General features: G+C 31.9%; 1 protein-coding gene across 3 annotated transcripts; it reads right to left on the bottom strand.

Moving 5' to 3' along the window:
* Positions 6,427-11,952, bottom strand: LOC109357534 (mediator of RNA polymerase II transcription subunit 19a-like). 3 transcript variants are annotated; one of them, XM_019601538.1, is made up of 7 exons: positions 11,732-11,952; positions 9,247-9,313; positions 8,535-8,824; positions 8,179-8,406; positions 7,951-8,013; positions 7,655-7,804; positions 6,427-6,759 (listed from the first exon to the last, which is right to left on the bottom strand). In XM_019601538.1, exons 2-7 carry the CDS (start codon positions 9,275-9,277, stop codon positions 6,751-6,753), a joined length of 771 nt encoding a protein of 256 aa, XP_019457083.1. In that variant the 5' UTR covers positions 9,278-9,313; positions 11,732-11,952; the 3' UTR covers positions 6,427-6,750. The 3 variants fall into 3 exon arrangements, with proteins under 3 accessions (XP_019457083.1, XP_019457085.1, XP_019457084.1); XM_019601540.1 differs by having other exon boundaries at positions 6,428-6,767; positions 7,663-7,802; positions 7,954-8,013; positions 11,732-11,951; XM_019601539.1 differs by having other exon boundaries at positions 6,431-6,759; positions 7,655-7,802; positions 7,954-8,013; positions 11,732-11,951.

Raw genomic sequence — 12,483 nt, 5'->3', positions numbered from 1 at the left:
AGGATCAAAGCACACGGTCACAGGAATCCCAACCACATATGTACCAGAGAAAGTGTGTGAAGTATGTTTGATTGGTAAGAAAACTAGAAACTCATTCAAAACAGAAGCAAACTTGAGGGCCAAATCAGTATTAGAGGTGGTACACTCTGGTGTATGTGGGCCATTTGAGACACTTTCTTTGGGTGGAAACAAATATTTCATAATATTTGTAGATGAGTTCAGCAGGATGGTTTGGTTGGATGTAATTAAAGCCAAAAGTGATGTGTTTGAATCCTTTCTAGCTTTCAAAGCAGTGGCAGAAAAAGAAAGTGGGAAGCACTTAAAGATCCTCAGAACAGATGGAATTGGGGAGTACACATCAAATGAGTTTGAATCCTACTGCAAAAAGAATGGGGATCAAGAATAAGACAACAATATCCTACACAACACAACATAATGGACTTGCTGAAAGGAGAAATAGAACAATCATGAACGTGGCTAGAAGCTTAATGAAGGAGAAGGGATTACCTCAAAAGTTATGGGCAGAAGCTGTGTCTACTTCTGTCTATATCTTAAAAAGGTGTCCATAAAAGAAACTTGAAGGAAATGTGCCCCTTGAAGTCTGGCCAGGGAAGTAGCCAATGGCCAGTCGCCTCAAGATATTTGGATCACTTGCATTTAGACATGTGTCAGATCAAAAGAGAACCAAACTTCAAGATAAAAGTGAACCAATGGTATTCTTAGGCTACCACTCTATTGGAGCATACATACTATATGACCCAAACAAAGAAAATGTGACAATTAGTATAGATGTGATGATACTAGAACATGAGAAGTGGGACTGAAAACTAAAGCAAACTAGTCTTAAAAAATTAACCACTGAACTCATGTATGATGAATGGATGAGCAATGAACCAATAGAGGAAATATCAACTGAAAGAAGCAGTGGAGAAGATGAAATAATCTCAAGCACAAGTACTTCTACACAAAGATCCCAAAGACCAAGGTCTATGCCTATTAGATTCAATGATTATGAGATCAACCTATACAATCAGATCAATGCAAAAGAGGAACTAATTCACTTAGCATTAATGGCTGAGGAAACACCAATTGATGACATTGAAGCTATAAAGCAAACTGTTTGGAAGGATGCAATGAATGAAGATATTAAATCCATTGAGAAGAATGGAACATGGACTCTGGTTGAACTTCCAAAAGACAAGCATCAAATTGGAGTGAAGTGGATCTTTAAGCAGAAGCTAAATCCAGATGGCTCAGTCTTGAAACACAAGGCAAGATTCGTTGCCAAAGAATTTCTACAAAGACAAGGCCTAGACTACACAGAAGTCTTTGCTCCTGTTGCTAGGATAAAACTATAAGGTTAGTAATTGTCATAGCTTGTGCAAGAAATTGGTCACTCTCACAGCTTGATGTAAAATCAGCCTTTCTCCATGGACCCTTGACAGAAGAAGTATATGTAGTTATTGGAAAATCTATTTTGTTAGTTTGTTGGCTTACTATAAAAGTTAGTATGCATACTTTGGTTACATGATGAATAAAATGCACTTCATTATCACTTCTTAACAATTTCTTATCTCAATTCTCTACTTTCAATATCTCTCTTCTTCATTCTTTCTAAAGTTCTAATAAGTAGTACCAAAAAACTCACAAACTTTAATAGAAATTATAAATAAACAAAATATTGGTCTAGTAGTATAAGATTTTATTAAATTCCTAAATAAATCAAAATGTCAAGATTCAGATCCTACTAGCAACACTCATTAAGGAAATGAAAATAATCACACACCCAAATAGTTTTTTATCAATGGAGTGAAAAGACAACTTTTATTTCAAAAAATTAGAAACCATAACATAAAGGAAAGCTCCCACAATGGTGAAAGGATGGACCAACTTTGTTTTTATTTTTATCAATAAGAACCCAGTTATCTATCCCTGCACAGTTGCACTCCCCCCAATACACGGTCTTTGACCAGCATAGTAGTCATGTTAGTGTTACGAGGTTACTTAGAACATCTCCGATAGCAAACAATTTTATCATTTTTATTTGGGTGTCAGTATTTTATAATTTATTATAACTTCCTATAAAATAAGAACAACATCCATTTTTTTTCACAATGACAAATATCATTCTTATTCTTGTTTGGGTCCCACAACATTTACCTTTTTCTCACAGCATATCTCTCTCCTTACTTTCCTTTGGTTAAGAACAATCAAAAGTTGTTCTTATTTAAAAACAAAAGTCAGGAAATAAGAATAACATAATAGAGAATAAAGTATGAATGTTCTTATCCCTTAAGAACAACCACATGGTTGCTCTTACTTTGCTCCAGCCTTGTTAACTGTTCATCTCCATCAGGTAAAGAATTATTCTACTATTTGCTCTTTATTAATGTTAAGCTGTCAGTTAAAATTATTACTATTTTTAATTCTTATCGTCTGTATGTGTGATGTTTTCAATTAAAATATTCATTACAATTACATTAATTATATTTTCCCACAATTATCATAAATACAATACAATATAACATTTATGACTTCGTTGAGAGAGGCTTAACATATTATCTAGTGCTTAGTTGTAACACATAAGTACAACTTTATATGTGAGACCCTTACTATAGACAATAATAAAGTTTACTATGACGTAGGAAATCTTTCACTTTCTTGCAATATCTTTATATTGCACTACACCAATGTCATTATTGGACATGCCTTTTGTTTTTCACATGCACAGAACGTAATTAGTGGGATGTGTTATATTTTCAATCGTGATATCATTATCGGTTCACTTTATTCATGTTTGAATACCTGAAGTCAATGTCTCAAATTAGGGACTTCATTAACTGATGTGCCGATAATATTGTATTTGTGTGACCTCCTTAATGGCATTATTGTGCAATTGTAGTGAAATAAAATGAGATGTTTCAAAAATATTTTTTAATCACAAAAAAAATCATTACCATATTGTGAATTGCCATGTCCATAATGATTATGAAAAGTGAAAACTATGATGTCATATGTATTATATTAAAGCTATCTAACCTAGACCTTTATTATTGGCAATATGAATAATTGCACAGAATTTGAGCCATAAACAAATAAATTAAATCTATCTTCCTCTTTTCTTCTCATAAAATTTATTTTTTCACATAAAAAATTAAGACTATAATGGTAATTTTGAAGTATTGCTGAATCATAAAGATGGAAGATTTCTTATTTAAAGTATAGACAATCAAACTCAGGGCTTTGCAGATGCTTTAATTTGCTACTTGATGCATGGAATTTATTACCTCTCCGGAAAGAACAAACTTTCTAGGATACCCCAAAAGTGTACAAATTAGAAAAGAGAGAAAAACAAGGAAGGGGGGGAAGGAAAATAGAAAGAAAAGGTAGAAAAATAATTGCTGCTGGTCCTATATATTGCTATGCAAATATTCTGCACAGAAAGTAAGGGATAACTTAATGCAAACACGAAAGTTTATTTGTTTTTGTCTTTAAGTGGAGTATTTTTTATAGATATTGTATAAGAATAAGGCTACTTTTTCATGCATGAAATTAAATTTTATATAATCAATATCTTGGAAATTAAAAGACAGGATAAATTAAAAAGTATATAAGTGGAATGGACTTATTTACATAATACCCAAATGCTTTATATCAAAATATAATATCAAGCTCATTTATTTAATTTTTCTCTTTAATCAATTTGTTGTGGATCTCTAATTGTTTTGGGGTTCTCATGTGTAGTTATTGTACCATGAGACAAATATTAATGAAGAAATTATTTGTGGACCGTAAAATTTTTGATGTACTTGTCTCAAAAATCTTCCTAGTAATATAGAGGTTAGGTGATATTTTCAAGTGTGAGTAAACATTAATAAAAGAAATCTCACATTAAAAATGATTAGATGTCTAAATAAATTGAAATGCATATGATGGAAAACATACCTCTTAAAGCTTTAAAAAATTGAAATGCATATGATGAAATGCATATGTGAAACTAATTTATTTGATTCTCTTATCCTATTATCTTAAAATGTCTCATTAATTTGATTTGAGATTCCTAACACAAAATACTCCAACACTAAAATCGAAATCTACATACTAGTGTTTCTTGTTTTAAGAACATATAAATCACTAAATAAAGCAATATAGTTGAGAAGGATGCATATTTGTTGTTCTACTGTTTTGTATCACTCCATATATTAAGAGATATTATTTGTCAGAAAAATATTTAATAATTATAACTTTAACTTAAATAATTTTTTCAACCAATCAGAGTAATAATACTAAAAGTGGGACAACAGATGTTCTATTTAGAAAGGATAGTTCTTCTTTGTTTTAAGTTTAACATGTTTAGTAAATCCCGTGACAAAATCAGAAGTGTACATATTTAACGTCAATATCATATAGTACTATAATAATAAGATAGAGTGGATACTATAATCCAAATGATTATAGAATGCAAATGTGCTACCTATGGGATCAAAGGATTATCCTAGCACAATATCAACGTAGCCAATACTTTTTGGGAAAGGAGGGAAAAAGCAAAGGGTGGTAGTACAGCATGGAGGCCTCAAACATATATCCGAAAGCTCAAAATCAATTAAATATATCTCATTCAATGTGGCCCCTTGCAAAGGTATTTGCCCACAAAAATCTAAATTCTAAGCGATTTTGTGGGAGCTGAATTTTGGAGGGGAATGAAAGAAAGAGAAGGCCTGAGAATCATTAAATACATTTATGAGATGACTAATAAGCCTTTCATTTCTCTTTCTTTCCCTCCAAAATCCATCTTCTAAACAAACCCAAAAGGTCTGATGATACGTATACAACTATTGTGAGATATATTTAACAATAACAGTCTGATCAACCTCAAGGAGAGTGATGGTAGTGAATTTGTAAGAATGTTTTTTTTTGGAACAATAGAACTTTATTATCAAAACAATAAGTACAACCGATCAACATATCCAAGTAAAGTTAAAACTAGGAGGCTAAACTAATAGCAAGGATCATCTAGGGTCAATGTTAGTATAATATAAATTCAAATTAGCATTGGGAATAGTCCTAGTACAAATGATATCAACATTGTTAGGACCAAGTTGGTCAATAATAAGACGTCCCTCGAAGAATATTTAAGTTGGAGACAAAATATTTCAATTATTATTGTGTTCAAAATTGGCTAATGATACATATACGACTAATGTGTTTTTTCATACTTACACGACCCCAAATATTTTATTAGATATTTGATTCTTAAGAATAACATTTGTTGATATGAATAGTCACATACCCCGAAATAGATTAGTTCTTTATCGATAGATTAAATGATATCCTTATTATACCCAAAAAGAAAACACAATCAAATCTTTACGATCTATCACAGAAAAAACACTACTTCGGGTCACTATTGTATAATAAGAGGCTATGGCAAGTTAGAAGATAGAAGTAGTCATTGATTGTCCCCAAAGCTGTGAAAATAGGTGGGCTGGCCCACCAAAACCTGAAAATTTATAAGATTTGAATATCATTTTAGGTATTTTTTATAGAATTCAGGCTTTTTAACATAGCCCGACCGGACTATTTTAAATCTGGACTTGAGATGAGCTTACCCAAACAGGTTTGGGCTACCCATTTTACTTATTTGTTTTAATCTTTTTTTAGATCTTTGACTCAATAATAAACACTAAATGAAAATTTACAAAACAACTTATAATAAAAAATAGATAGTAAGTATTATGTTATTGTATATTTAATTCTATTTAACTTTTACCACAAAAACATAATAAAGAAAATAATGTTTAAAACAAAACTAAAATCAACATAAATTGTTTATAATAGAAAATTACACACGACCAAATTTAATATAATAGTTCATATTGAAAGTGTTGACAAAAAACATACAAAAATAATATTTTTTTTAGTATCCAAAAGTTTATATATTAAAGTGAAGTTACAATAGAAATGAAAGATTTAATAAAATAGTTATGTTAAAAATCATACACGTAGACTTAACATCACGTCTTAACTCAAACACAATACATTAGATCTGTAAGTTTGGTTGCATTTGATATAACAAATGTGTTAAAATTTTAAAAAGTTATACGTTAATATCAAATGATACATAGTTTTTTAAATAGATTAAATATGTTAAAATTTCTAAAAAATATTTTTTTTGTTTATGCAGGTCGGCCGCCACAACCCACAACCCGCTTAGGACAGGTTTGGACTATAATTTGATATACATAAATTGTATCCGGACTTTTTAATCCAGTCTAGGTAGCCCATTTTTGGCACCTCTAATTATTTGTCCCCTCTCATATCATCCAAACTTTGTAGTGTAAACACAATAGTGGGGTTACTTTAGGCTAAGCCATAAATACAGAAAACATGGGGCATGCTACTGTTAGATACAATATATGGGGGAAAAGCAATCAATCTATATACACAACCGCATACTAATAAATTTCAATTATCCAAAAAAAAAAGAACCTACTTGCTCTAGTTTTGATAAATATTTAACCTACAAAGTATTTTCAAAAACAAAAATCCAAAGTAATGCATACATATCTGACAATATATCCAATGCACCAAAAAACTGGGGAAAATAAGACCAAAGTTTTGCAAAATACTGGCCAAAATATAAGATAATTGTTATTATACAAAAATAAAAGTCTATTTCCGCCAATTATACCCTTTCCCTTCATCAGGTGAATTCACCTTCATAGTATATCCTTTTTGTCAGACAAATCACTAGCTACCCTGCAAAAATATTTATGACATCATATATATCATATATCCTAAGCCATCAAATAACAGCTATCATGAACATAAAATAGATGAAAAGAATGAGCTTTTCAAGCTACAGAAAAACATTGGCACTGTGGGCCATGGATTCCTTTGCTAGAATAGAACTCAAAGTAAATATTTTTGGGTTTATATTTTCCTTTATATATTTAGTTCAAGATTCATAAAATTAGCATACATGAGAAAATCCCAGTGGTTCCAAAAGTGAAACTCTTTTTTGTTGATAATAAAAAATAAAGAAAGGTCTTGGGGAAGCATATTGCTAAAAATTAGGGCCTAAAAAAACTCTTCCCTGACAACTCAAAGCATTAACCTTAAAAAACAAGTTTGTAAAAAAATTACAAATACAACTCAAATCTGAATCACTTCTCATAACTTCCTCAGTTTCTTAATAGTCTAATATGCAGAAAGCTAGAGTCACTATCCAAGATACTTTAAAAGAGTGGTCCGGTGCACGAGGCTCCCACCTAGTGGGGTTTGGGGAATGTAGATGTAAGCAGCCTTACACTCGCAAGCGGAGATGTTGTTTCCAATATACTTTCCAGAGTAAAAAATTTCATAAATGACAAATAATCATTCTCCACATTGCTCTCCCTCTCCTTCCCCAACCAAATAAACTTGAAATTGACAACAAATTTTCTGTGCCTTAAGAAATTTTTTGTTAACTATATGGCACACGATGGCTACCTGACTCTTACCACTAGGAATCGAATGAACAACCTAAAAATCGGAAAATTGAAGGAGTTAAAGATGCGCCGTCAACCATTTTTAAAATAGAAAACTCTGAAAAGAATAAAACAGATTGACAGCGATTTTTAAAAAAAATTATTGTCAGAATAAAATGAAGTACCTCAGAAATCTGATATGTCAAGTAAGAGACCCCTCCAAATTTTAACAAATCATAACAACCAATTTGAGGAAGAAGTAAACTATAGTATGTGAACATTTTAGCCAGCGACTCTAATTGCCCCCATTTCATCAATTTTTGAGCTCTTATGCTGCAATAAAATTAAGAAATTTAAAAGAAAACTTCATTAATGATTGGACACGGTTAACCGAAAAGAAGAGATATACAGCAGAAACATATAGAGAAGAGATAGGAAAGTGGTTGACAACTTATGCAGAGACAAAGCTTCTTCTTTTAATTACCTTACTCTTTTTGTGTTTGTGCACATCATTAAGATCATCATCTCCATCGTGCTTCCTTTTCTGTAATCATCACGTTGTTTAAAATAAACATTAATAAATAGAATTAAATTGCTGAAGCATTTAACAATTGAATTAATTTGCAATGTAATGGCATGATAGGACTTTTAGAACAAAGTTTTGTAATCAATGTGAATTGTGTTGTTGCAGAAAACTAAAACTATCAACCTTATCATGGTGTTTCTTTGAGTGATCAGCACTGGAATCACGATGCCCACTTTTATCTTTCTTTTTGTCCTTGTCCTTGTCTTTGCTTCGGTCTTTATGACGATGTTTGTGCTTCTTATGCTCCTTATCCTTGTCCTTGTCCCTGTCTTTGTGTCTTTTATGCTTCTTCTCCTTGTCCTTAGACTCACTTTTCGATTTTCCAGCAATAGTTGGAATCCCTTTCTCCCCCTATTAGTGAAAAACAATGAATAAGCACATGTAAATCAATGACCTAATATTGTCTTTTGAAAACTAAGAAAGCATGTCATTTAAGAATAGCAAATTAAGTATGACTAAAATCAAAGAAAACTTCTTACCGGGGGCAAATCAATTGGACCTGTTTCTTTTAGTTGAAAAGCCTCCTTCAGAATATCTTGGTCGAAAGGTTGTATACGAGCACTTGTATCTCTAAAGGAAGATGTGTTCTGAATAAGTTGATCCAACTGCATCCCATCTCCTTTTCTTACTTCGGTATCTCCTACCACATATTGGAGATAGTGTGTGTCTGCAATTGACACCGGAAGTGGTTTCTTGCAAAAGAACTCAAAGTGGGGTAGCAATTTGTAATGACTTATAAGATCCACAGCACCTGTCAATTCCCTTGGTCCTAAGGGTTCAAATAACATAACGACCACAATGAGATAATATTACATTAAATAAAAACTGAGCAACTTATAGTAAAAATTTAGAAAGGGACAAATGCAGGGTAGTTTTTTTCTCAGACTCAAATCCTGAACAGGTGCTAACAGCATTTTATATCTCCACTTTCCAAAAAAATATAATCCAGTAAATTCGACACTATACTAGGCTTCTAATGAAGAATCATATTTAAGCACTTACAAAAAATAATGGCAAATTTGAGATCCAGTAAATATAACATGATGTTTTGGAAAGAAAGTTCATGCATTGCATGTCAAATTTGAAAACTAGAGAGAGAACAGAATTTGAGTCTTTGAGATCTTCCTTATCAACAAACATGTAGCAAGTGCACAACAAAGTAAAGCACCAGTATATCAAACTTTTACATACCTCCTCCAAACTTTTTGCCTTCAGAATCCATTTTTCAATCTTTCATGAGGAGTTGGACCATTGTCAACTGCAATTTATAATATGATAAATGAGTTTCATCCATCAACGTGAAATGATGTTTCAATTACACAATATCAATATAAATGTAGATTATGCATGACACAAACAGTGATCAAATAATTGCTTTGCAAATTGCAAATAACTCTATTTTAGTTGCCAAAACTACTTGCGACTTTCAACAGAGATCAGTAGTCATTTTTGTATATGAGGACAAACTTGTTTCGATCTAAAAGACAAAGAAACCATATTAAAGATAATAAAAGGGAAGTACAATGGCGATGGGGATAAGGTGTCCTCAGAAGCATGAGAAAGAAGAGAATAAAATAAATGAAGATGATCAAAAGTAAGAACTCAACAAAGCCGACCAATTTCTATGCAAACAAGGTACACTGAGAAGGTGTTTGGTTTGTTATCTGCTTTAATTTTCAGTTGATATGTTTTCTTTTATAATGGCCAGTTACTGGAAACTCACTCTTCCTCCATCATGACCAAAGTTTTTTATTCATAGCCTCAAAATGGCCTATCGAACTGCCCATTTATCATTCCATGCAGTTCCAAAACAATAACCTCTTTTTGTTTGAAAACAGAACACAATCGACATTATGTATTGACTGCAGAGGTGAGTGCATACATATGCAACAATCCAAAGAAACAACCATAGCTCCTGCTAATGGTATGGAGGCAAAAATTTCATGGATCAAGTTTTATTTAAAATCATATCGGAAGCTCGTAAATGAAAACTTAACCCCCCATTTTTCCCATACCAAACTGATCATAAGTCCTGATTACCAACCTTACCAGTAATCTAAAACAGATTGAAATAAGTGTTGTTGCCACATGTGATAAAGTAAAAGATCCTTCAAAAACTCATTAGGGGCACACAATAAAGCCGAAGATATCATATCCCACCACATCACATCACATGAAAACGAACCAAACTTATATAAATTTAATGTCACATTATCTGCTGTTAAATTACTCTAAAGGAGGTTTCGAAGACATTTAGCCATAGCACACTAACAAATCATCATTTTACCTGTGTAACAAACACTAGAACTACAACAGAACCAACTGAGAGAGCATTCCCAGTATAAGTCTAACAGGAAAGATTATTCAATCTATGTCAACAACCATTAGTGTGTACCACAAACTACGCCTCCAGTATATTTAAGAAACCATAGCATAAGTGCATAACATTCCAACAAAATGGCATTTGACCTGAGTCAACTCTAAAGTAACATCAATTGATAAAAAGCGTTTCCAAAATTCCAGTATATACAGTACAACTGTACAAGTTTAACAGGAAAATTTATTCTATGCCCAGCCAATCTGCAAGTAGAAAATACATCTATAAAACTTGTTTCCTGCATTTTGTTTTGCTTGTGTTTCTGGAATTTTAAGTTTTCAAATACCAGAGGCCAACAAATCAGTGTAGAGAATCTAAATTGCAAATGAAATCAACTTCCGGAACAATAAAAGAAAGGGGCGGCCTAGTGCTCAAGGATCCCAACTGAGTTGGTCTAGGTAGAGTAAATATACGCAACAACCTTACACTCGCATGTGGAGAGGCTATTTTCAGGATTCAAGCCTGTGACCTCTACAGGGCATCAACTTTATGGTTGCGGCAACAAAAAATTGGCATAGAAAGAATCCAGAGAAACACAATAGCATAACTATAAAAGTAAAACTCTTACAAAACCCTAGATGGACTATAAGTAAAACCACATAATTTAGAAAAAACAAAAACTTCAGATTTTCCTGACAGGCCATGCTTGAGTTGCCAAATCATTAGCTGATATTTTCAGATTTGCAGAACTCCTTCTCATAGAAATAACTAAACATAATCGGTTCGAGTCTTAATTACTCTCCATTCGCTTATACAGTTATACTACCTCAATATTCAAACGCAACGTTCAAAAGAATTCCAAAAGTTTTTCAAAAGGTGTCTTTGAGCATAGCTCTCAAAGTTTCCACCAACTACACCCCGAAAACACAAAATTCCTTCACGTGAAAAACTCCATGAATGGGTTGTGCTCAAACACAAGAAATTTCCAACTCTGCGGGAATCAAAACAGAGAAGAAAACCCACATGGAGACTCAAAATTTCTAAGTTCCCAAGCAAAAAAATAAAATCCTTTGAAATTCAAAATCACCAAAGCGACGCAACTTCTGAAAACTTCGACCACCCCAACAAATAATTCCGCAAAGATATACAAAATCGAAAACTTTTCCGCGGAAAAAACCCAAAATCCGCAAAAGGGTACTCAAAATTTGAAAAAAATAATAATTTCTTTAATTTTTTTACAGAAAACCCAGACAGAGCAACAAGAAATTTTTAATTGACCCATGATAAAGTTTGTATTGGAGAATGAAATTGGGGAAAGTGCAGATCCAAAAACAAGAAGAAGAATATTTGGGTGCTTACAAAAGTGTATAAAGGGAAGATCTTTGAGGTGCGTAGGTACAGTTCTGAAACAAAACAAAACTCTTTTCTTCGCTACTGGTATTGTGTTTGTGTTGTTGTGTTCTCTGTCTCTGTTTTTTTCTTCCAAGGATTATGAATAATGCCCCTTTCTCCCTAATTTATATTGAGCCCTAACTTTGTATAAAATTTCTGTCAACCTTTTTCTTATATTGATTTTGGATCAAAAAGTGTCAATATAGTGCAAAATGCAGTCTATGATAGTTCAGACAAAGAATAATAAATGTGGTTATATTTTTATTGAGAGTTTTATAATAATATCATATCTGGTATTTATTATAAGATATTATAAAAGATATTTTGATAACTTTCTTATACGATTTTTATATTTTCTATACAACATTAATTGTTTCTACTTTCTACTTCATTTGTCTATATTAGAAACTTTAATTATTTATACTTTTTTGTTATTGAAAATATTAATTAATGGACAATGTTAAATCATAGTAAGTTTATAATCTTATAAATTTTAGAAGAATCAAGAAAAGTAACTAGTTTTATTAATTAAAACCTCTTATAATAAGCATCATAAGAGAACATGATAAATCATAAATGTTGAGACTTGAGAATTGTGAGCCACAGTTTTGAAACATTGTTTTATATAATATGTTTTTATTCATCTAAACAGTCACCAGATATTTTGCTTTTTAAAGAAACAAAGTAAAAGAAATTATTTGGAGAGGAAATAAAATGAT

The sequence above is a fragment of the Lupinus angustifolius genome, chromosome LG09 (genome assembly GCF_001865875.1).
Source record: "Lupinus angustifolius cultivar Tanjil chromosome LG09, LupAngTanjil_v1.0, whole genome shotgun sequence".
Lineage (NCBI taxonomy): Eukaryota > Viridiplantae > Streptophyta > Magnoliopsida > Fabales > Fabaceae > Lupinus > Lupinus angustifolius.
The sequence above is the reverse complement of the archived record's forward strand: the minus strand, read 5'-3'. Positions and strand labels throughout refer to the sequence as shown.